The sequence below is a fragment of the Heterodontus francisci genome, chromosome 3, assembly GCF_036365525.1.
Source record: "Heterodontus francisci isolate sHetFra1 chromosome 3, sHetFra1.hap1, whole genome shotgun sequence".
NCBI classification, from domain to species: domain Eukaryota; kingdom Metazoa; phylum Chordata; class Chondrichthyes; order Heterodontiformes; family Heterodontidae; genus Heterodontus; species Heterodontus francisci.
Window position 1 is genome coordinate 207,654,791 of NC_090373.1, and position 25,900 is coordinate 207,680,690.

A 25,900-nucleotide genomic window follows, 5' to 3' on the forward strand; every position below is an offset into this window, starting at 1 on the left:
ATGTTGGGTTTAGATATAATGTACTCTAAAATTACATATGTTGCCTTGTTTGAGGTACTAGAAGGAAGCTAACACACTTGGGAAGCAACACCGAAAGAGTCAGGAGAGAATAAATTGTGGGGTTGGTGGGAGGTGTGAAATATAAAAGTTCCTCTTTGTTTTTCAGGGGACTGGAACAGAAAGTAGAATGTATCTTAAAAACAGAGAAGCAGAACTCAGCTAATTTTATCCGCTGTTTCGCTAGCAAATAGCAAGCAGTATTTGCTTCAGTTAAGAATATGTTTTATGTTTTGTGTAATTTTGGTGGGAACACTCCTGAGGACAGATTTGGTTTGCGTCTATCTAACTGCTGGCTATTTATCATTCATAAATGATCATATATTGGGTTATATACCCATCTTAGAATCCGGAGTAAAAACAGAAAATGCTGGAAATACTCAACGGGTCAGGTAGCATCATGTGGAGATAAAGAGAATTAATATTTCAGGTCAAACTCTTTTATCAACGGAATCTGGGGTGGTGTATTGATTTCATTTGTGCTAATCAACTTGGAACAGGAGGAAGCTATTCAGCACCTCAAGCCTGTTCTGCCATTCATGAGATCATGGCTGATCTGTATATTGACTCCATCCATTTATGTTGGCTCCATATCTCAACACCCTTAGCTGGCAAAAATCTTATCAATTTTCCAATTAAAAATTATGAATTAGTTTGCAGGCTGTTAAAGTGGATGGCGATACAGCCCATGCTAAAATAATGTAGCGAGTGAACCTCGCACTCATTTGTGTTTTTCCCTTTCTTAGTCCTTCTCGGGATTTCTTGACCTAAAGGATTAAGCAGCAGATTAAAGCTCACAGAGCAGCAGCCCACAAAACAGTGTTTAGAGATACAGCACTGAAACAGGCCCTTCGGCCCACCGAGTCTGTGCCGACCATCAACCACCCACTTATACTAATCCTACACTAATCCCATATTCCTACCACATCCCCACCTGTCCCTATATTTCCCTACCACCTACCTATCCTAGTGGCAATTTATAATGGCCAATTTACCTACCAACCTGCAAGTCTTTTGGCTTGTGGGAGGAAACCGGAGCACCCGGAGTAAACCCACGCAGACACAGGGAGAACTTGCAAACTCCACACAGGCAGTACCCAGAATTGAACCCGGGTCGCTGGAGCTGTGAGGCTGCGGTGCTAACCACTGCGCCGCCCCAGTGCTGTGTCCCTGACCAGCCTTCTCTTCACGTCACCCACAAAGCTGGATTCTCATTGCTGATCGCCATTGGAAATCTGTGATATGGCCTCAGCACCATACCTCCCTCTGCACACCAGGTTGTATGGAATAGTCCACATGATTCTGCCAAAGTCCCACTTCTGCTTCCTGGATCTTTATTGTGTTGTACTATCTCCCACTCTCTTTCCTAGGATCTGAAAACTACAGATCTCCCTGGCCTCCCTCAGTCCACTCTTAAGTTTGTCCATTTCTTTCCTGACTTGCTCTTCCCTTGTACTCTGTGCCCTGTATCATTCACCATAGATTTACAATGTACAAAAGATAATTAAAGCTGTTCCCTTATCCCTGGCACAGCTAAAAGTAACTGCAACTGGCTTCTTTCTCCAGTCATAGTCTGAATGGTTTGTCAGAACAGCGCGATGGTATTCTTTGGGCAGGTTCCAGCATGTTGTTGCCATTCTGATCCTGGCACATGGCTGGTTATTTGTGCCCATATCTAATTTGGCTCCTTTGCTATCAATCCTTGTGTAGATGTTCTTTTCAGATTTACTTGCGTTAAATCCAAGGCCATGGGATTCTTCCAGCTCTGTGAATGGTCCATTCAAATTGAGAACTGGCATCAGAATTGATACAGGACTAAATATTAACCTGTTAAAATGTTAAACCTAGCAACTGAAATTCGGAATGGCACAGTTTTTTTCATTACATTTTTTGGCATACTTCCATCCTTGTTCCTTTTCCCCAATGCTTACGTTATAGAAACATAGAAAAATAGGAGCAGGAGTAGGCCATTCAGCCCTTCGAGCCTGCTCCGCCATTCAATACGATCATGGCTGATCATCCAAACTCAGTAAGCTGTTCCCGCTTTCTCCCCATATCCTTGATCCCATTAGCTCTAAGAACTATATCTAACTCTTGAATATATTGAATGATTTGACCTCAACTGCTTTCCATGGTAGAGAATTCCACAGGTTCACCACTTTCTGGGTGAAGAAATCTCTCCTCATCTCAGTCTTTAAATGGCTTACCCCTTATCCTTAGACTGTGTTTAATTTAATTTAAAGGGTTAAGTCATGGCAGGAGAGCTCAAAGCCATGGTGTGCTCCTCGTGCTTCGTGTCGGCCACACCTGGAATATTGTGTGCAGTTTTGGTCTCCTTATCTGAGGAAGGATGTTCTTGCTATAAAGGGAGTGCAGCGAAGGTTTACCAGACTGATTCCTGGGATGGTGGGACTGACATATGAGGAGAGATTGAGTCGGTTAGGATTATATTCGCTGGAGTTCAGAAGAGTGAGGGGGAATCTCATCGAATCCTATAAAATTCTAACAAGGTCGGCGGCACAGTGGTGCAGTGGTTAGCACTGCAGCCTCACAGCTCCAGCGACCCGGGTTCGGTTCTGGGTACTGCCTGTGCGGAGTTTGCATGCTCCGGTTTCCTCCCACAGCCAAAGACTTGCAGGTTGGTAGGTAATTTGGCCATTGTAAATTACCCCTAGTGTAGGTACGTGGTACGAGAGTTGAGGGAAGGTGGGGATGTGGTAGGGAATATGGGATTAATGTAGGATTAGTATAAATGGGTGGTTGATGGTCGGCACATACTCGGTGGGCTGAAGGGCCTGTTTTAGTGCTGTATCTCTCTATGACTCTATAGGACTTGACAGGGTAGATGCAGGAAGGATGTTCCTGATGGTGGGGGAGTCCAGAACCAGGGGTCATAGTCTCAGGATATGGGGTAAACCTTTCAGGACTGAGATGAGGAGAAATTTCTTCACCCAGAGTGGTGAGCCTGTGGAGTTCGCTACCACAGAAAGCAGTTGAGCCCAAAACATGATATATTTTCAAGAAGGAGTTAGATATAGCTCTTGGGTCTAAAGGGATCAAAGGGTATGGGGCAAAAACGGGAACAGGCTACTGAGTTGGATGATCAGCCGTGATCATAATGAATGGCGGAGCAGGCTCGAAGGGCCGAATGGCCTACTCCTCATATTTTCTATGTTTCTATGTGACCCCTGGTCTTGGACCCCCTGCCATCGGGAACATCCTCACTGCATCTAGTCTGTCCAGTCCTGTTAGAAATTTGTGGGTTTCTATGAGATTCCCTCTCATTCTTCTAAACTCCAGCAAATACAAACCTAATTGACCCAATCTCTCTTCATACGTCAGTCCTGCCATCCCAGGAATCAGTCTGGTGAACCTTCACTGCACTCCCTCCATAGCAAGAACATCCTTCCTCAGATAAGGAGACCAAAATTCCACACAATACTCAAGATGTGGTCTCACCAAGGCCTTGTATAACTGCAGCAAGACATCCCTGCTCCTGTACTCGAATCCTCTCGCTATGAAGGCCAATATACCATTTGCCTTCTTAACTGCCTGCTGCACCTGCATGTTTACTTTCAGCGACTGGTGCACAAGGACACCCAGATCTCACTGCACCTCCCCCTTTCCCAATCTATCGCCATTCAGATAATCTGCCTTTGTATTTTTGCCACCAAAGTGGATAACCTCACATTTATCCACATTATACCGCATCTGCTTTGTATTTGCCCACTCACTCAACCTGTCCAAATTACACTGGAGCTTTTCTGCATCCTCCTCACAGCTCACACTCCCACCCAGCTTTGTGTCGTCTGCAAACTTGGAAATATTACATTTAATTCCCTCATCTGTATCATTCATATATATTGTGAATAGCTGGGGTCCTAGCACTGATCCCTGCAGTACCCCACTAGTCACTGCCTGCCACTCGGAAAAAGACCCATTTATTCCTGCTCTTTGTTTCCTATCTGCCAACCAGTTTGCTATCATGTCAGTACCTTACCCCCAATTTGCTTTAATTTTGCACGCTAATAGAGTCATAGAGTCGTACAGCATAGAAACAGGCCCTTTGGCCCACCGTGTCCATGCCGACCATAATGCCTATCGATACTAATCCCACCTGTCTGCATTAATTCCATATCCCTCTATGCCTTGCTCATTCAAGTACCTGTCCGGATGCCTCTTAAATGTCGCTACTGTTCCTGCCTCCACCACCTCCTCAAGCAGCTCATTCCAGATACCCACTATTCTTTGTGTGAAAAATTTATCCCATTGATCCCCTTTAAATCGCCTCCCTCTCACCTTAAATCTATGCCCTCTAGTTTTAGTCACCCCTACCATGGGAAACAGACTCTGGCTATCTACCCTATCTATGCCTCTCATAATTTTATATACCTCTATCATGTCCCCTCTCAGCCTCCTTTGCTCCAGGGAAAACAGACCCAGCCTATCCAATCTCTCTTTATAACTCAAGCCTTCCAAACCAGGAAACATCCTTGTGAATCTTTTCTGCACCCTCTCTAGCTTAATCACCTCTTTCCTGTAGTGCGACGACTAGAACTGCACACAGTACTCCAGATGCGGCCTAATCAACGTTATGTACAACTGTAACATGACGTCCAAACTCTTGTACTCAATGCCTCGGCCGATGAAGGCAAGCATGCCATACGCCTTCTTCACTACCCTGTCTACCTGTGTTGCCACTTTCAGGGAACTGTGTACTTGCACCCCAAGGTCTCTCTGCTCAACAACACTCCCCAGGGCCCTGCCATTCACTGTATATGTCCTGCCCTAGTTTAACTTCCCAAAATGCATCATCTCACACTTGTCTGTGTTAAATTCCATTTGCCAATCCCTTGCCCACTTTCCCAGTTGATCTATATCCTGTTGTAACCTTAGACAACCTTCTTCACTGTCCACTATACCACCAATTTTGGTGTCATCTGCAAACTTACTAATCATGCCCCTTACATTCACATCCAAGTCATTAATATATATGACAAACAACAGAGGACCCAGCACCGATCCCTGCGGCACACCACTGGTCACCGGCCTCCAATCTGAAAAACAACCCTCCACTACCACCCTCTGCCTCCTATCACCGAGCCAATTTTGTATCCAATTTGCTCGCTCACCCTGGATACCATGTTTTCGAACCTTCTGGACCAGCCTACCATGCGGGACCTTGTCAAAGGCCTTGCTATAGTCCATGTAGACAACGTCCATCGCCCTGCCCTCATCAATCCTCTTGGTCACCTCCTCGAAAAACTCAAATCAAATTCGTGAGACATGATTTCCCACACACAAAGCCATGTTGACTATCCCTAATCAGACCATGCCTTTCCAGATGCATACAAATCCTGTCTCTCAGAATCCCTTCCAATAACTTTCCCACCACTGATGTAAGCTCACCGGCCTGTAGTTCCCTGGCATATCCCTTCTGCCCTTCTTAAATAAAGGCACAACATCAGCTATCCTCCAGTCTTCCAGTACCTCACCCGTGGCTAACGATGATACAAAAATCTCTGCCAGGGCCCCAGCAATCTCCACCATTGCTTCCCATAGCATCCGAGGACACACCTGGTCAGGCCCTGGGGATTTATCCACCTTAATGTGCTTCAAAACCTCCAACACCTCCTCCTTTGTAATGTTGATATGCTCCAGGATATCTGTGTTCCCTCCCTTGAACTCACGAGCTTCCATGACCTTCTCCACGGTAAATAGGGACGAGAAATATTCATTTAAGACCTCGCCCATTTCCTGTGGCTCCACACATAGATTACCACACAGATCCTTAAGAGGACCTACTCTCTCCCTAGCTACCCTTTTACTGTTAATATACTTATAGAATCTTATCTGCCAGGGAAATCTCATGGCCCCTTTTTGCCCTCCTAATTTCCTCGTTAAGTGTAGTCCTACATCCCCTATACTCCTCGAGGGACTCGCTCGATCCCAGCTGCCTATACCTGACAACTGCCTCCTTTTTTGTCCTGACCAGACCCTCAATATCCCTCGTCAACCAAGGTTCCCTAATTTCTTGTGGGATCTTATCGAAAGCCTTCTGAAAGTCCAGATACACCACATCCACTGGTTCTCCCTTATCTATTCTACTAGTTACATCCTCAAAAAAGTCCAGTAGATTTGTCATGCATGATTTCCCCTTCCTAAATTCATGCTGACTTTGTCCGATCCTGTCATTGTTTTCCAAGTGTGCTGCTATTACATCTTTTCTAATGGACTCTAACATTTTCCCCACTACTGATGTCAGGCTAACCGGTCTATAATTCCCTGTTTTCCCTCTACCTCCTTTTTTAAATAGTGGGGTTACATTAGCTCCCCTCCAATCTGTTGGAACTGTTGCAGAGTCTATAGAATTTTGAAAAATTACCAGCAATGCATCCACTATTTCTAGGGCCACTTACTTAAGTACTCTGGGATGTAGATTATCAGGCCCTGGGGGATTTATCGGCCTTCAATCCCATCAATTTCCCTAACACCATTTCCCTACTAATGCTGATTTCATACAGTTCCTCCTTCTCACTAGACCCTGTGTTCCCCAACATTTCTGGGAGGTAATTTGTGTCCTCCTTTGTGAAGACAGAACCAAAGTATGTATTTAATTTGTCTGCCATTTCTGTGTTCCCCATAATAAATTCCCCCGTTTCTGACTATAAGGGACCCACATTTGTCTTCACTAATCTTTTTCTCTTCACATATAGTGTTCCCCAATCTAACATAGCTTCCTCGCGCCTCATCCCTTCATAGTTTCCTTTATTTAGATTCATGACCCGAGTCTTGGAATCAACTCTCACTCTCCATCTTAAGGAAGAATTGTATCATGTTATGGTCGCTCTTCCCCAAGGGACCCCGCACAACAAGATTGTTAACTAATCCTTTCTCATTACACAATACCCAGTCTAGGATAGCCTGTTCTCTGGTTGGTTCTTCAACATATTGGTCCAAAGAACCATCACGTATGCATTCCAGGAATTCCTCCTCTACAGCATTATTGCTAATTTGGTTTGCTTAATCTATATGTAGATTAAAGTCACCCAAAATTATAGTTGCACCCTTATTGCATGCTTCTCTAATTGCCTGTTTAATGCCATCCTCTACATCACCACTACTGTTTGGAGGTCTATATACAACCCCCACCAACGTTTTCTGCCCCATGGTGTTTCTTAGCTCCACCCGTACAGATTCCACATCAGGATTCTTTGACCTCATATCCTTCCTCACTATTGTATTGATTTCCTCTTTTACTAACAACGCTAACTGCACCTCCTTTCCCTTTTTGCCTGTCCTTCCTAAATATTGAATACCCTTGGATGTTCAGTTCCCATCCTTGATCATCCTGCAGCCATGTCTCCGTAATCACAACTATATCTATCCATTTACATCTATTTGCGCGGTTATTTGCCTACCTTATTGCAAATACTCCGCGCATTGAGACACAATGCCTTTATGTTTTTTTAACATTCTTAGTCATCTTAGAATTATTTCGCACTCTGGCCCTATTTGTTTCTTGCCCTTGATTTCTATGCCTTCCACTTTTGCCTTTTTGTTTCCTATCTTTCGATTCTACCCTTGTTGCCTCCTCCTCAGTCTCCCCGCTCAGGTTCCCATCCCCCTGCCATTCTAGTTTAAATCCTCCCCAACAGCACTAGCAAACACCCCTGCGAGGACATTGGTTCTGGTCCTGCCTGGGTGTTAACTGTCCCGCTTGTACAGGTCCAACCTTCCCCAGAACCGGTCCCGATATCCCAGGAATCTAAAATCCCTCCCTCCTGCACCATTCTCCAGCCATGCATTCATCTGGTCTATTCTCCTGTTCCTATACTCACTAACACGTGGCACCGGCAGTAATCCAGAGATTACTACCTTTGAGGCCCTTCTTTTTAATTTAGCTCCTAACAACTTAAATTCATCTTGCAGGACCTCATCCCTTTTTCTACCTGTGTCTTTGGTACTGAAATGTACCACGACCACTGGCTTTCACCCTCACCGTTCAGAATGTTCTGCAGCCGCTCCGAGACATCCTTGACCCCAGCACCAGGGAGGCAACATACCATCCTGGAGTCTCTGAACGCCTGTCTGTTCCCCTTACACTATGGCTGTCTCAGTCTTTTTCCCCGCTCTGCTGTGCAGCAGAGCCATCCGTGGTGCCACGAACTTGGCTGTTGCTGCTTTCCCCTGAGAGGCCAACCCCCCCCACCACCAACAGTATTCAAAGTGGTATATCTGTTTGAGAGGAGGATGGCCACAGAGGATTCCTGCACTACCTGCCTGCGCCTATTACTCCACCTGGTGGTCACCCATCCCTTTTCTGCCTGTGCAGCCATTACCTGCGGTGTGACCACCTCGCTAAACTTGCTATCCACGACATCCTCAGCATCGCTGATGCTCCACAGTGAATCCACCCGCAGCTCCAGCTGCACAATGCGGGTAGTCAGTAGCTGCAGATGGATGCACTTCCTGCACATGTGGTCGTCAGGGACACCGGAAGCATCCCTGATTTCCCACATAGCGCAGGAGGAGCATATCACGGGTGCGAGCTCTCCTGTCATGACTTACATTTAGATTACTTAGTTACTCCCTTTAATTAAAAAGACCTAATTATGCTAGGGGCTGCCTTCTAAACACCACCCACTACAATCTAAAGTCCTTAATAAATTACACTAATTTAAAAAAACACCCTTTAGTAGTTCTAACCTTATCCCTTATACGGTAGGTTTAAAAAAAGAACTTTCCCCTGATTTTTTAAAGCTATTTCCAGGCACTAACAGCTGTTACCCACCAACCAATCACCTTGCAGCTTTCCTGTGATGTCACTGTTGACTTTTTCCCCAAACCCTGGCGCGCCTGGACTGCCCTCACACAGGTCCACTCCTCTCCTCTCCTCTCCTCTCCACTCCTCTCCTCTCCTCTCCGCTCCTCTCCTCTCCACTCCTCTCCTCTCCTCTCCTCTCCTCTCCTCTCCTCTCCTCTCCTCTCCGCTCCTCTCCTCTCCGCTCCTCTCCTCTCCTCTCCGCTCCTCTCCTCTCCACTCCTCTCCTCTCCTCTCCGCTCCTCTCCTCTCCTCTCCGCTCCTCTCCTCTCCTCTCCGCTCCTCTCCTCTCCTCTCCTCTCCGCTCCTCTCCGCTCCTCTCCTCTCCTCTCCTCTCCTCTCCTCTCCTCTCCTCTCCTCTCCTCTCCTCTCCGCTCCTCTCCTCTCCTCTCCTCTCCTCTCCTCTCCTCTCCGCTCCTCTCCGCTCCTCTCCGCTCCTCTCCGCTCCTCTCCGCTCCTCTCCTCTCCTCTCCTCTCCGCTCCTCTCCTCTCCTCTCCTCTCCGCTCCTCTCCTCTCCTCTCCGCTCCTCTCCGCTCCTCTCCGCTCCTCTCCTCTCCTCTCCTCTCCGTTCCTCTCCTCTCCGGAAGGTAAGTGACTGGGCCTCGATCCTCGGCTCAATTTATCCTCTTCCTCTCGCTCGGCGTTCTCCCCACAGGTCCGCTCCACTCCTGGAATGTAAGTGGAGCAGATAGGTAGATGAAATGCTGTAGGCATCTGCTAAAGTTTCTTGTGAGTATTTTGCAATGTGAATAAACAGATGTAGTTTTTTTGTTTGTACTGCCACCACTCCCCACCCTATTAGCAGTCTTGCTGTCCTCTGAACTGTATGTTTACTCCTGGCTCAGGTCAAGAACACTGCATGCACTGGACATGTGCTAGCAATTTACAGCCACTACTTATTTTCACACTTGGATTTCACTGGCTGGAGTGTGGTTCCATGAGTATATATTTTTAACTGTGCTCTAGATGTGGATGACATTGGCATGACCACATTTATTGCCCAGCCCTAGTTTCCCTGTGCACAACCAAGTGGCTTGCTGGGCTACTTCAGAGGACATTACCATCAAGCTGGAGGACTAAGCCTGGTTCAATGAAGAGTGCAGGAGGGCATGCCAGGAACAGCACCAGGCATACCTCAAAATGAGGTGTCAATCTGGTGAAGCTACAACACAGGACTACTTGCATGCCAAACAGCAGAAGCAGCATGCGATAGGGCTAAGCAATCTCACAACTAAAGGATCGGATCTAAGCCCTGCAGGCTGCCACATCCAGTCGTGAATGGTGGTGGACAATTAAACAACTGACAGGAGGAGGAGGAGGCTCCACAAACATCCCCATCCTCAGTGATGGGAAGCCCAGCACATCAGTACAAAAGTCAAGGCTGAAGCATTTGCAACAATCTTCAGCCAGAAGTGTTGAGTGGATAATCCATCTCAGCCTCCTCCTGAGGTCCCCAGCATCACAGAAGCCAGTCTTCAGCTAATCCGATTCACTCCATGTGATATCAAGAAATGACTGCAGGCACTGGATACTGCCCAGACAACATTTCGGCAATTGTACTAAAGACTTGTGCTCCAGAATTGGCCGACTGTAGCCAAGCTGCTCCAGTACAGCTACAACACCGGCATCTATCCGGCAATGTGGAAAATTGCCCATGTATGTCCTGTACACAAAAGGCAGGACAAATCCAACCTGGCCAGTTACCTCCCCCCATCAGTCTACTCTCGATCACCAGCAAAGTGATGGAAGGAGTGGTCAGCAGTGCTATCGAGTGGCAGTTGCTCAGTAATAACCTGCTCAGTTTGGGTTCCGCCAATGTCACTCAGCTCCTGACCTCATTACAACCTGGTCCAAACATGGACAAAAGAGCTGAACTCAAGAGGTGAGGTGAGAAAGCAGCATTTGAGTGAGTATGGCTTCAGGGACCCCTAGCAAAACTGAAGTTACTGGGAATCGGGGGGGAAATCTCTCCACTGGTTGGAGTCATACCCAGCACAAAGGAAGACGGTTGTGGTTGTTGGAGGTCAATTACCTCAGTCCCAGGAGAGCATTGCAGGCGTTCCTCAGGGTAGTGTCCTAGGCCCAGCCATCTTTAACTGCTTCATCAATGACCTTCCCTTCATCATAATGTCAGAAGTGGGGATGTTTACTGATGATTGCACAATGTTCAGCACCATGCGCCACTCCTCAGATACTGAAGCAGCCCATATCCAGATGCAGCAAGACCTGGATAACATCCAGGCTTGTGCTGATAAGTGGCAAGTAACATTCACGCCACACAAGTGCCAGGCAATAACCATCTGAAACAAGAGAGAATCTAACCATCTCCCCTTGATCTTCAATGCATTGTGATTGCTGAATCCCCCATTATCAACAACCTGGGGGTTCGCATTGACCAGAAACTGAACTGGACCAGCCACATTAATAATGTGGCTACAAGAGCAGGTCAGAGGCTGGGAATTCTGCACAAAGCCTGTCCACCATCTACAAGGCACAAGTCAGGAGTGTGATGGAATACTCTCCACTTGCCTGGATAGCTGCAGCTCCAACAGCACTTAAGAAGCTCGACACCATCCAGGACAAACAGCCCGCTTGATTGGCACCCCATCTACAAACATTCACTCCTTCCACCACCGACGCACAGTGGCGGCAGTGTGTACCATCTACAAGATGCATGCCAGCAACTCACTAAGGCTTCTTCAACAGCATCTTTGAAACCTGTGACCTCTACCACCTAGAAGGACAAAGGCAGCAGGTGTGTGGGAACACCACCACCTGCAAGTTCCTCTCCAAGTCACACACCATCCTGACTTGGAACTATATCACCGTTCCTTCACTGTCGCTGGGTCAAAATCCTGGAACTCCCTTCCTAACAGCACTGTGGGCATACCTACACCCCAAGGACTGCTTCGGTTCAAGAAGGCAGCTCACCACCACCTTCTCAAGGGCAATTAGGGACGGGCAATAAATGCTGGCCTGGCCAGTGACACCCACATCCCCCGAACGAATAAAAAAAATTAAGTCAGCTGCATTGTGAGGAATAGTCATGTAGGCCAGACTGGGTAAGGGTGGCAGGTTCCTCCCCTTCAGGGCATGTCTGGACTAGTTGTATTTTTAACAATCCAGCAGCTTTTGTGATCACTTCTTAAACATTTTTTGCTGAGTTTTATTCAGAAATATAATTTAACGGAGTAAGACAGGTTTGACAGACAAGCATCTCTGGGCCTTGAATCTACAGTTGTTTTATGTTGAGTGAACACACATGGCTAGATAGTTAAATGTTCTATTTTTGCCTTTGCTCAGTGCAGTTCTTTATCCCCTAGCTACTGTGGAGAGTGCACACATGTGTCTAGATCAGTCGATTACTTTAACAAAGTCAATACCAGTTAGCTTCTGATGCAGCTTGAGGATAATTGTCATTCTTGGAAGGGCCTCTCTGTATACACACATTGGGGTTAGCTTTATGTTTGACACCAATCCACTGTACAAACAATTGCATTGAAGCCAATGTGTTTTAATGTGATGTGACACATTTCTGTAATACCTAATTTATCACTTCAAAATGCTCCCACTACTATCGCTCGTGATGACACACTTATAACCACAATGCTTCACGTTACAGCTTAAAATGTTTTTTAATGTCCAACCTGGTTTTAGAAGGGAAAATTCTATAACTGTTACTGGATTGTTTTCTTTTACTTTTCTTTCATTGGGTTCTTGATGTACATTCACACTTTATAATGTACACATAATGGTGTACAGTCGTGCATATATTTTACAGAACTATATGTATAGCTGTACATTTTTTATGGAGCTATTGTACAGGTGTGGGTATTTTTTAAATCATTCTAGTAGCATGATACTTCCATGAAATATTAGGGACACCATTGGAGCCATTCTACAGGCAGGTGGTGTGAACAGATGATGAATGCTTTAAATCTATAATAAAATCAAAATACTGCAGATGCTGGAAATCTGAAATAAAACCAAGAAATGCTGGAAATACTCAGCAGGTCTGGCAGCATCTGTGGAGAGAGAAGCAGAGTTAACGTTTCAGGTCAGTGACCCTTCAGAACTGGCAAATATTAGAAATGTGCAACGTTTTGTAGATAGGACGAGGTCACAGAGAATAACTGACCAGAAGGTCATGGTGCAAAAGCAAACAATATGTTAATAGTGTGTTGAAAGACAAAGCATTAGTACAGAAAAGGTGTTAACGGATTGAAAACTGAACAGCCGCAAGTACAAACATGAAAAAAAAACAGTGGATAGGCAAACTGAACAAATTAAGATAAAATAAAATAAACACAAAAAAAATATAAAAAAGAAAAAATAACTAAAAATAAAAGTAAAATGGGGGCCCGTCATGGTCTGAAATGATTGAAGTCAATGTTCAGTCCGGCAGGCTGTTTTTTTTTCATGTTTGTACTTGCGGCTGTTCAATTTTCAGTCCGTTAACACCCTATCTGTACTAATGCTTTGTCTTTCAACACACCATTAACTTATTGTTTGCTTTTGCTCCATGACCTTCTGGTCGGTTATTCTCTGTGACCTTGTCCTATCTACACCTTCTCCTTTGTTATCTCTTGCCCCACCCCCGCTTTACTTGCTTATAACCTTTCACATTTCTAATATTTGCCAGTTCTGAAGAAGGGTCACTGACCTGAAACGTTAACTCTGCTTCTCTCTCCACGGATGCTGCCAGACCTGCTGAGTACTTCCAGCATTTCTTGTTTTTACTTTAAATCTAAAATGTTGGTTAACTGCAGCACTTCATAAACTGCTGTGTATTTTCTCCATTCCCAGATGCACAGGCTCATGAGAGAGAAGAGCTATTCGTTCAGAAGTTACGACAATGCTGTGTGCTCTTCGACTTTGTCGCTGACCCTCTCAGTGACCTCAAATACAAAGAGGTGAAACGGGCAGGTTTGAACGAGATGGTGGAGTACATCACGCATAACCAGGATGTCATTACAGAGGCTATTTACCCTGAGGCTGTTATAATGGTATGGCTGCATGGATGTCTGTTTTGTATGCATTGTAGAGAGAGCAGTCTAGTTTTTGTTTTGGCTGTTCTAATTAATATTTCAGGTGTCGGCCGAGGCTCAGTGGTAGCACTCTCACCAGTTGGTTGTGGGTTCAAGTTCTGCTCCAGAGATATGACCACATAATCTAGTCTGGCACTTCAGTGCAGTCCTGAGGGAGTGCTGCACAGGCAGAGGACCCATTCCTAGAAACATAGAAAAATAGGAGCAGGAGTAGGCCATTCAGCCCTTCGAGCCTGCTCAGCCATTCAATACGATCATGGCTGATCATCCAAACTCAGTAACCTGTTCCCGCTTTCTCCCTGTATCTCTTGATCCTTTCAGCCCTAAGAACTATATCTAACTCTTTCTTGAATATATTTAATGATTTGGCCTCAACTACTTTCCATGGTAGAGAATTCCACAGGTTCACCACTCTCCGGGTGAAGAAATTCCTCCTCATCTCAGTCCTAAATGGCTTACTCCTTATCCTTAGACGGTGACCCCTGGTCCTGGATTCCCCCACCATCGGGAACATCCTTCCTGCATCTAGTCTGTCCAGTCCTGTTAGAATTTTGTAGGTTTCTATGAGATCCTCTCTCATTCTTCTAAACTCTAGCGAATGCAAGCCTAATTGACCCAATATCTCTTCATACGTCAGTCCTGCCATCCCAGGAATCAGTCTGCTGAACCTTCACTGCGCTTTAGCAAGAACATCCTTCCTCAGATAGGGAGACCAAAACTGCACACAATACTCCAGATGTGGTCTCACCAAGGCCTTGTATAATTGCAGCAAAACATCCTTGCTCCTGTACTCGAATCCTCTCACTATGAAGGCCAACATACTATTTTCCTTCTTAACTGCCTGCTGCACCTGCATGTTTACTCACAGCCACTGGTGCACAAGGACACCCAGGTCTCTCTGTTCCTCCCCCTTTTCCAATCTATCGCCATTCAGATAATCTGCCTTTCTGTTTTCGCCACCAAAGTGGATAACCTCACATTTATCCACATTATACTGCATCTGCTATGTATTTTCCCACTCACTCAACCTGTCCAAATCACACTGGAGCTTCTCTGCATCCTCTTCATGGCTCTCGCTCCCACCCAGCTTTGTGTCATCTGCAAACTTGGATATATTACATTTAATTCCCTCATCTATATCAATATATATTGTGAATAGCTGGGGTCCTAGCACTGATCCCTGCGGTACCCCACTAGTCACTGCCTGCCACTTGGAAAAAGACCCATTTATTCCTACTCTCTTCCTGTCTGCCAACCAGTTCTCTATCCAGGTCAGTACCTTACCCTCAATCCCATATGCTTTAATTTTGCATGCTAATCTCTTATGTGGGACCTTATCGAAAGCCTTCTGAAAGTTCAAATACACCATCCACCGGTTCTCCCTTATCTATTCTACTTGTTACATCCTCAAAAAATTCCAGTAGATTTGGCAAGCATGATTTCCCTTTTGTCAATCCATGTTGACTCTCTACCTTTTTTAAATAGTGGGGTTACATTAGCTACCCTCCAATGCGTTGGAACTGTTCCAGTGTCTATAGAATTTTGAAAATTGACCAGCTATGCATCTACTATTTCTAGGGCCACTTCCTTAAGTACTCTGGGATGTAGATTATCAGGCCCTGGGATTTATCAGCCTTCAATCCCATCAATTTCCCTAACACCATTTCCCTACTAATACTGATTTCATACAGTTCCTCCTTCTCACTAGGCCCCATGTTCCCCAACATTTCTGGAAGGTAATTTGTGTCCTCCTTTGTGAAGACAGAACCAAAGTATGTATTTAAATTTGTTCCCGATTATAAATTCCCCCGTTTCTGACTGTAAGGGACCTACATTTGTCTTCAATAATCTTTTTCTCTTCACACATCTATAGAAGCTTTTACAGTCAGTTTTTATGTTCTCTGCAAGCTGACTCTCGTACTCTATTTTCCCCTTCTTAATCAATCAGTCAATCTTCTGATGAGACAGTAAACCAAGCGGGCGTTCGAGATCCCATGACACGATTCATAGAGGAGCAGGGGAGTTTTTTCCAAGGTTCTGGCCAATATTTGTTCCTCAACCACTTTCACTAAAACAGGTCACCTAGTCATGTATTTTCTTTTCTGTTTGTGGGACTTGCTGTGTGCAAATTGACTGCCACGTTTCCTGTATTAAAACGATGACTCCACTTTGAAAAGTACCTTAATTGGGTGTAAAGCAGTTTGGGAAGTGCCAAGGTTATGAAAGGTGCTATATAAATTCTGTTTTTTCTTTGTAGTCATAATTTGCCTACGAATACTGTTTGTGTTGACAATTACTGATAGGGTTTCAAATGCAACCCTTTATAGCTACACTTTGCTTTCAAGACAGACAGCTGACAGAGGAGAGGCAGACTGGTGTGGTCTCTTGTCCAGCTTGTGGGGTTTGGGAAAGATAAAAAGAACTGCAGCTGATTGATAAAAATCTGGAAAATTCCACTCTTGTCCCAAAGACCATGAAAGAAGCTCTGGAGACTGTAACTTGTGAAATGTCCAGCTAACTAGTGATTTACCCTCTATTACTGGAAATGGCCACTTCTTGAGAACTTGTCAAGTTCATCTTTAATGATTTGTAGTGACTCCATACCTATCTTGTGTAGGTTGGCTGTTTCAGAGGGTGCTGGGAAAAATAATTTGTGGCATCTAATCTGATACTAACCTGTGGATTTAATATGCATAACTCGTAGTCATAGAATCATTACAGCACAGAGGGAGGCCATTCAGCCCATTTAATCGTTGATGGCTCTCTGTAAAGCAATCCAATCAGTCCCATTCCCCCGCTCTATCCCTGTAGCCCTGCAAGTCCATTTCCCTCGTACCCAGCTAAGTTTCTTTTGAAATCATTCATCATCTCCCCTTCCACCACCATCATTGGCAGCGAGTTCCAGGTTAATACCACTCGCTGCGTAAAAATGTTCTTCCTCATACCCCCTGCATCTGTTGAACAAAGCCTTTCATTTGTAGCATCAGCTAATGGGGAAAGCTTTTCTATGTCTGCCTTATCTAATCCTGTTAGAATCTTGTACACTTCTATTAAATCTCCCCACAATCTCCTTTGCTCCAAGGAGAACAACCCCAGCTTCTCCAACCTAACCTTGTAACTAAAATCTGTCATCCCTGAAATTCTGGTAAATCTCCTCTGCACCCTCTCAAGGACCCTCACATCCTTCCTAAAGTGTGGTGACACAATACTCTAGTTGTGGCCAAACAAGAGCTTATAAAGATTCAGCATTGTTTTTTGTACTCGATACTTCTATTTATGAAGCCCAAGATCACATATGCTTTACTAATTGTAATATTTCCAAGTTTGCTGATGACACAAAATTAGGTAGAAATGCAAGTTGTGAGGAGGATGTAAAGAGCTTCCAGGGGATTTCGACAGGCTAAGTAAGTGGGAAAGAACATGGCAGATGGAATATAATGTGGGAAAATGTGAAGTTATCCACTTTGGTAGGAAAAACAGAAATGCAGAGTATTTCTTAAATGGTGAGAGATTGGGAAGTATTGATGTCCAAAAGGACCTGAGTGCCCTTGTTCACCTGAAAGTGAATGTTAAGGTGGAGCAGTTAATTAGGAAGGCAAATAGTATGTTGGCTTTTATTGCAAGAGGATTTGAGTACAGGAGTGAAAAAGTCTTACTGCAATTGTATAAAGCTTTGGTGAGACCACACCTCGAATATTGTGGACAGTTTCTTCATCTAAGGAAGGATTAACTTGCCATAGAGGGAGTGCAATAAAGGCTCACCAAGACTAATTCCTTGGATGGCATAATCATCCGATGAGGAAAGATTGAGGAAATTGGGCCTGTATTCTCTAGAGTTTAGGAGAATAAGAGGTGATCTCATTGAAACATACAAAATCCTTACAGGGCTCAACAGGGTTGATGCAGGAAGGATGTTTCCCCTGATTGGGGGACAGTCTCAAAATAAGGGACAGGCCATTTAGGAGTGAGATGAGGAATTTCTTCACTCAGAGGGTGGTGAATCTTTGGAATTCTCTATCCCAGAGGGCTGTGGAAGCTCAGTCATTGAGTAGGTTCAAGACAGAGATCGATAGATTTCTAGCTATTAAAGATATCAAGGATATGAGGATAGTGCGGCAAAATGGCGTTGAGGTAGAAGATCAGTTGTGATCTAGTTGAATGGCAGAGCAGGCTCGTGGGGCCGAATGGCCTACTGCTGCTCCTATTTCCTATGTTCCTAATTGCTCTCTATGTTGTGTCATGTTCAAAGATCTGTGCATATGAGTCTCCAGGTCCCTCTGTCCCTGTACACTCTTTAGAATTGTGCCATTAAGTCTATACTGCCTCTCCCTATCCTATCTGCCAAAATGCATAACCTCTCGCTTCTCTCTTAAATTCCATCTGTCATTTGTCTGCCTATTCTGCTTGTCTGTTTGTGTCATGTTGCAGTCTGCTGCACCTTTAAGTTTGGTATCATCAGCAAATTTTGAAATGTTAATTTGTATTCCAATATCCAAGTCATTTCTATATATCAAAAAAAGCAGTGGTTCCAGCACTGACTCTTAGAGAATAGCACTGTCTACCATCCTCCAGTCTGAAAAATAACCATTTACCACGACTCGCTATTTTCTGCCCTTAAGCCAAGTTTTTACCCAAGCTGACACTGACCATCTTATTCCATGAGTCTTAATTTTGTTAATCAGCCTTTTTATGTGTTACTTTGTCAAATGCTTTCTTAAAATCCATATAGACAACATCCATCACTTTCCCTTCATCAACCTTCTGTTACTTCAAAAAATTCAATTAGATTAGTCAAGCATGATCTGCCTTTTACAAATCTGTGCTGGCTCTTAATTAACTTCAAACTCTCCAAGTGCCTGTGATTTTTTTTGTTTCCCTGATTATTGTTTCTAAAATCTAACCCACCTCTGATGTTAAACTGACTGGCCTGCAGTCTCTCTTTGCCAGTCTTAGTTTCCTCTTCACCTACCCCCTCAATTTATTGTATTTGGCCTGGCTCTCACTTGAATAATTCATCTGACATGCATCAAACACCCTCTTTTTTTTTTGTTTTTGTTTCAGCCTAATCTCTATCTCCCTCGTCATCCAAGGAGACCTGTTTTTGGTTCCCCCACCTTCTGCCCTTGTTGGAATGTTCCTAGCCTATACCTGAAGCATCTCCTCCTTTAAGATTACCATTGTTCTGTTACAGCTCTTCCTGTCGGTCTTTGGTTCCCTTCTCATCGTGTTGAAATTAGCCCTCTTCCAATCTAGACGTTCTACCTTGTATCGTTCCTTGCTTTTCTGCATTATGAATCTAAACCTTATGATACGATGATCACTCTTACCCAAGCGCTCCCCGACAGACACTTGATCCACTTGGCCCACCTCATTTCCCAACACTAGATCCAGCAATGCCTCCTTTTTACTTGGGCTGAGAACATACTGATCAAGGAAGTTCTTCTGAACACATTTCAGAAATTCCTCCTCCTCTTTACCCTTTACTGTAACATTATCCCAATCGCTATTGGTCAGCCAATATCACCACACTATATAGTTCTTGCACATTGCTATCATTTCCCTGCAGATTTACTCCTCTATCTTAGAATACCCCGAGTAGTGTGATCATACCCTTTTTGAGTCTCAACTCGAACCAAATGGATTTTGTTGTTGCCCCCTCAAAGACATCCCCTCTTTCCCTAATCAGTAGTGCCCCCCACCTCACTTTTTTCCTTCTCTATCTTTTCTAAACAATTTATATCATTGTATATTAAGTGCCCAGCTCTTACCATTTTAAACCACATTTCTGTTATTGCTACTACATTATATTCCCATACTGCCATCCCTAACATCCCTACCCATCTCATACATTATTCAATCCCTTCATCATTTTGCAAACTTCAATCGTGTCTTAGAGCACAGATACAGGCCACTTGGCCCAACACGTTTATGGCAGTTTGTTTCACATGAACTTCCTCCCACTCCTCTTCATCTAACCCAGCAACATATCCTTCTATTCCTTTCCCTTTCATGAGCTTATCTAGCTTCCCCTTAAATTAGTCTATGCTATTTGCCTCAACTACTCCTTGTGGTAGTGCATTCACATTTGAACCCACATTATCTGGATTTATGAGTGACCATCATATATTTATGGCTCTGAGTTCTGGTCTCGGCTGCTAGTAAAAACATCTATGACTTTTATAAACTGGCAAACCTCCAGCAGGGCACTCCTCAGTCTTTTCTTAAAGAAGAAGCCCAACCTGTTCAGTCTTTCCTAATGATAGACATAATATATGATTATAATGCGAATACATCTTTATACACGTTCTCCATTGTCTCTACACTCTTTCTATAATAGAGACCAGAACTGCGCACACTCCAGACGTGCCCTAACCAAGGTATTAGACAAGTTTAGCTTAATTTCTTTGTTTTTCAATTCTCTCCCTCTAGTTTTTTTTTAATGGCCTTATTAACCTGCTTTGCTATTTTTAGTGACCTTTGTATCTGTTCCCCCAGACTTTTCTGTTCTGCCCCATTTAGACACTTATTTCCAAGGAGTACCTGGCTCATTATTTTTCCTGTTAATAAGGCAGGACCTATGTTTTCCTGCAGCCTGCTAGGAATCCCTAATGACCATCAAGCTCTCCCAGAAATCACATCCTGTATAAATTGTTTGGCTTCCCAACAATTGACTCCATTTTTTTTATCCCCCTTACTTGCTGTCAGGAGATTTGGCCTTTGCCCAAATCAGGTGTTCTGCTAATCTAGTAGGTTGTGTGTATTTCCCTTACCCCAACCCCGAGTGGTAACGTTCAACTAAAAACAACCTAAGAAACTAACTTGGGCTTTTCTGTTACTTTAAACTTCTACCGTTCGACCATTTTCTTTTTATCTCTTGTCTTTAACTGTAAGATACTTGTGTTCTCCAGTTCTCAATAAACCTGTTCAGGACATTGCCACCATCATCTAACCCCACTGGGGCAGAATTTGATCCAGAGGAAGATGAGCCCACACTTGAGGCTGCCTGGCCACATCTCCAGGTAAGGTACAATATTGTTGAGGCTGGTAAAGGTTATAGATATTATAGATATATGACATTAGAAAGCAAGGTGGGGTTGGATTTCTTCAAAACTGAGGCAGAAATATAGGAGTTAATAATATGCAAGGTTACAGGTAAATAAGCCCCTGTAAAATAGCACTTTAATTGAGGATTCCAGCATTTACACTGCTCTTTTTTTCAACTCTCCTGGTTATTTATTTATACATTGCCATTCAGCATTAATTCTGTCAGAAAGCAGGATGTGATGGCTTACATGCAGCCCAAACTGAGGGAAGACAAGTGCCTTTTCTTTGCCAGTCTGAAGATTCCAAAGTGTAATCAGTTTGGGCAGTCTTGACCTTGCCCGCCTTGATTTCGGGTGTGGATTAGACTGAGCTTCATTGTCTAACCCTTGACCTACCACACCTGGCAATATTCAGTTGCAGAGCTAGGTGTCTAGGGCCTAGACAATCGTCACCACCTTCTTTCTAAGGGATTAGGAATTTAAAGAGGAGGAGAATCTTGGCTGCAAACATTCTACAGCAAGCAGGTCGCTGGCTGCAAAACTGGAGACAGCCCAGTATCACTCTAATTGGTGCTTTCTATGTAGGCTGAAGGCTATTTTAGCACAAAGGCAATTTATATACATAAAGTTAGCCTATGTTTTATATAAAAAAAACACCCCACGCACACTTATTTGAGAATTTAATTTCAGTTAAGTAACAGGAAGGCTGATTTATATTAATTCCTGCCCTTACTTTTTCCAGCTTGTCTACGAATTTTTCCTGAGATTCCTAGAGTGTGCCGATTTTCAACCAAATGTAGCAAAAAAATATGTTGACCAGAAATTTGTCCTGTCGGTGAGTAAACCCACTTGTACTTGCTGTGAAGAAACAAAATCTTCAGATGGGTAGCAGGGTGGTGCACTATTGGGTGTTTTGTGTGGTTAGGATGTGGTTTCTGGTACCTCTAACTTTAGCAAGCGATACAATGCTAGTCAGGAGGCGTGGAGCTAGAGCCAGGTTTTTCATTGTGCAGTAAGATGAAGGGTCACTGGTCCACCTGATAGCTGGTTTCAGCAGAGCCTTGGGAGTGACCTGCTTGTCCAATCCAAAGGCTCAACACACAGAGTGGCATTAAAACTGTTGACATGAAAATAATTCGTTCCATAATGATTGTTGCCAAATGTTCTGCCAGTGTGTAAGTAGTCTGTGGTCTGAGACTGTGCTGGGACCAATGCTTTATCACGGGTTCAGCCTTGGCCCTTGGAATTTTTCCAGTTTGAACAAAAATGTTTGTCGTTTTGTTGCTTTCCTGACTTGTACTGTCCTTTGTAAATATGCAGTTTCTACTCACTTCAGGTTTTAGTATTGAGAAATCTATCAAATCTCTTATTTTGGTTCAAGATTTGTAACAAGTGGCTAAAAATGATGAAATAAAATGCATTATTATCAGTAGGAATATTGGTGGAACTGGCACTTTGTAAAATAATACTATGCATGAAATGAAATTACCCTTGAAAATACAGACTAAAGCTGTCCTTGCACACACACACTGTGTAAAAGAGTACAAGTCAATCAATCACAACAGCTTTATGTTTTTTTTCTTCTCCTAGTTGTTGGAATTGTTTGATAGTGAGGATCCGAGGGAGAGAGATTTCCTCAAGACAATTCTTCATAGAATCTATGGCAAGTTCTTGGGCTTGAGGGCGTACATCCGAAGACAAATCAATAATATCTTTTATAGGTAATTGTGTCTAATGTTCATTTGGAGGGGAGTAGAGCGGTTGGTGTGGGAAGTAGTAAAATCAGCTTTGAATATGGTTTTTACACTTGTAGAGTGCAGTAGTTTTTTTGACTATTTCAAACCAAAGCAGGCATGTTTACCTGGGATCTTGCAGGGAGAATTTGAGTCTTGAATGCAAAGCCTGAAAGGGTGTTGGAAGCAGCCTCAATAATAATTTTCCAAAAGGGAATAGGATAAATATTTGAATGGAAATATTTGCAGGACTATGGGGAAAGGGCAGGGGAGTGGTCCTAATTGGATAGCTCTTTCAAAGAGCTAGCACGATAGGTTGAATGGCCTCCTTCTCTGCTGTAGGATTTTCCTCTTCATTTGTTGTAGTTCCCAACATACATCCAGATACAAGTGACAATCTTACACACTTCCCCACCGCCTCACCCCACCCCCTCACCCCAGTATATATTTGATGGAATATGTCTTGTTCACCAGGTAAAAGGCCCTAACTAGTTTCTGAAACAATGGACTAAGAGTAGGGTTAATGAGCTCAGTCAGCCCCTTCCCACGTGCTACTATTCTTTGGGTATTTGATTATAGTGAGACAGCTTAGTGTCAGCTCTGTATCTTGTGCAATGTATTAATGATTCATCAGCTTATTCATCTAGTAGGTTGCTCCATTAATGGTAACATGTTCCAATGAAATGCCAGCTTAAATTGCAATCTAATCTGCTTGAAATAAATGTTGGCAAAGCTCCAGCTCCCTTGTTTAACATTTAGCGTGCACTTGTATCAGAATCTATACACTGTTTTAAACTGACATTTTCAAATGGAAGTACACATTCAGGTATATGTAGATTTTAACTGAAGCACTTCCATCAATGGATAGAGCCTAATCAATACCAGTTATATTTTTTGATTATCTTATGTTGAATGTTGTACCCTCAGTGAATAACTTTCTAACTCCATGAATTTAAGTAGTCTTCCGTACCTGACAGTTTCATGGATAAGTGCACCACAAATCAGAGAGGTCCCAGAGTTAGTTCCTGCTTCTGGTCAGTGCCGTCTGTTCTTGGCGAGGGTAGCAGTTGGGGTGCTAGAATTGAGGTCAGGCCCCCACCCAGAATAAAGGCAGGAAAGATGTGCAGGTGTTCCTCCTCTAAGGACCCTTTCTGGAAAACTAGCAAAAGAAAGTGCGGATGCTGGAAACCTAAAATAAAAACAGAAACTGCAGAAAATATTCAGCAAGTCTGGCAGCTTCTGTGGAGGAATAAAGAGTTAACATTTCAGGTTGATGCCCTTTTTGTCAGAACGGAAACCGATGAGCTGATCAGTTCTGATGAAAGGACGTTGTCATGAAACATTACTGTTCCTCCCTCCATGGATACTGAGCCGAGCACTGACAGGGTCCTAGAGCACCACCTTCAGGAGAGGAGGGGAAACATTGATGGGATGTGTTGCCTGGAAAGAGCTTAATGTTTAGGTGGCCACACAAAATTTCGAGACCTTTCATTTTCTTTCCAAAACAGTGATTCCACCTGAAGGGTGAAGGACCAGTTACCCCAGCTAGCACTTTGCAGTTTCTTGTTTGAGGCTTAGCTGCTGGCTATTCAGTGCATTTTCAGCATTTTCTCTTTTTCTGATTTCCAGCATTCATGTTTTCTTGTTTTGTCATAGAGTTATACAGCACAGAAACAGGCCCTTCGGCCTATCATGCCTGTGCCGGCCATCAAGCACTTAACTATTCTAGTCCCATTTTCCAGCATTTGGCCCGTAGCCTTGTATGCTATGGCGTTTCAAGTGCTCATCTAAATACTACTTAAATGCTGTGGGGGTTCCTGCCTCTATCACCACTTCAGGCAGTGTGTTCCAGATTCCAACCACCCCCTGGGTGAAAAACATTTTTCCTCAAATCCCCTCTAAACCTCCTGCCCCTTACCTTAAATCTATGCCCTCTGGTTACTGACCCCTCCGCTAAGGGAAAAAGTCTCTTCCTATCTAACCTCTCATAATCTTGTATACCTCCAATCAGGTCCCCCAACATCCTTCTCTGTTCTAAGGAAAACAACCCTAGCCTATCCAGTCTCTCTTCATAGCTGAAATGCTCCAGCCCAGGCAACATCCTGGTGAATCTCCTCTGCACCCTCTCTAGTGCAATCACATCCTTCCTATAGTGTGACCAGAACTGTACACAGTACTCCAGCTGTGGCCTAACTAGCATTTTATACAGCTCCATCATAACCTCCCTGCTCTTATATTCTATCACTCGGCTAATGAAGGCAAGTATCCTATATGCCTTCCTAACCACCTTATCTACCTGTGCTGCTACCTTCAGTGATCTATGGACTAGTACACCAAGGTCCCTCTGACCTTCTGTACTTCCTAGTATCCTACCATCCATTGTATATTCCCTTGCCTTGTTAGTCCTCCCAAAATGCATCACCTCACACTTCTCAGGATTAAATTTCATTTGCCACTGCTCCGCCCTTCTTACCAGCCCATCTATATCGTCCTGTAATCTCAGGCTTTCCTCCTCACTATTTACGACACCACCAATTTTCGTGTCGTCTGCGAACTTACTTATCATACCTCCATTATTCACGTCTAAATCATTAATGTACACTACAAACAGCAAGGGTCATTGAAATGGACTGTGTTCCATGTCCACAATCATCACCTGCTCACCTCCCAGTCTGAAATATCTAATCCAGCATTGGTACGTAATGAGTACGAGTGCCTGGTTTGCCAGGGAGAACAGTGCATTAGAGTGAATGTTAGACTTGCTTATTGGTAGTGTTGGCTTGTGGTCCTCAGTCACTCCTGAAGTGAGCTCTGTTGGGTTCCCAAAGATTCCAATGAGGCCCAGGCTATGTTTCACATCTGAAGGAGACTGTATGTGATTGTTACTATGGCCTGATGTAATGAAGCTTTCAGTACAAAAGGCAGTCAGATTTTCTACAGGTGAATCCATTAATTTTCAACAAAAGTATTTCTGTCTTTGGCGCAGATCCATTTTGTATTTTTAAAAAAACTTAAAACTCCAAAGGTATTGGGAAATGCTTGGTAATTTGGTGCGCGTTTGCGGGTGTGTTTTTGAAAAGGAGAAATTTGCAGGGTTACAGGGAAAGAGCAGTGGAGTGAGATTAATTGAATAGCTGTTTTAAAGCTGGCACAAGCATGATGGAGCAAATGGCTGCCTTCTGTACTGTGATTCT

At 43.9% G+C, this 25,900-nt stretch overlaps 1 protein-coding gene across 6 annotated transcripts in view; it reads left to right on the forward strand.

Moving 5' to 3' along the window:
- ppp2r5d (protein phosphatase 2, regulatory subunit B', delta) overlaps positions 1-25,900 on the forward strand; it is a 352,877-nt gene that overhangs the window by 124,889 nt on the left and 202,088 nt on the right. For all 6 annotated transcript variants that reach the window (XM_068028209.1, XM_068028214.1, XM_068028221.1 and 3 more), the window contains 4 exons: positions 13,689-13,888; positions 20,839-20,949; positions 21,716-21,808; positions 22,564-22,694. In XM_068028209.1, the coding sequence (XP_067884310.1) occupies positions 13,689-13,888; positions 20,839-20,949; positions 21,716-21,808; positions 22,564-22,694 (535 nt within the window). The remainder of the gene's footprint in view (positions 1-13,688; positions 13,889-20,838; positions 20,950-21,715; positions 21,809-22,563; positions 22,695-25,900) is intronic.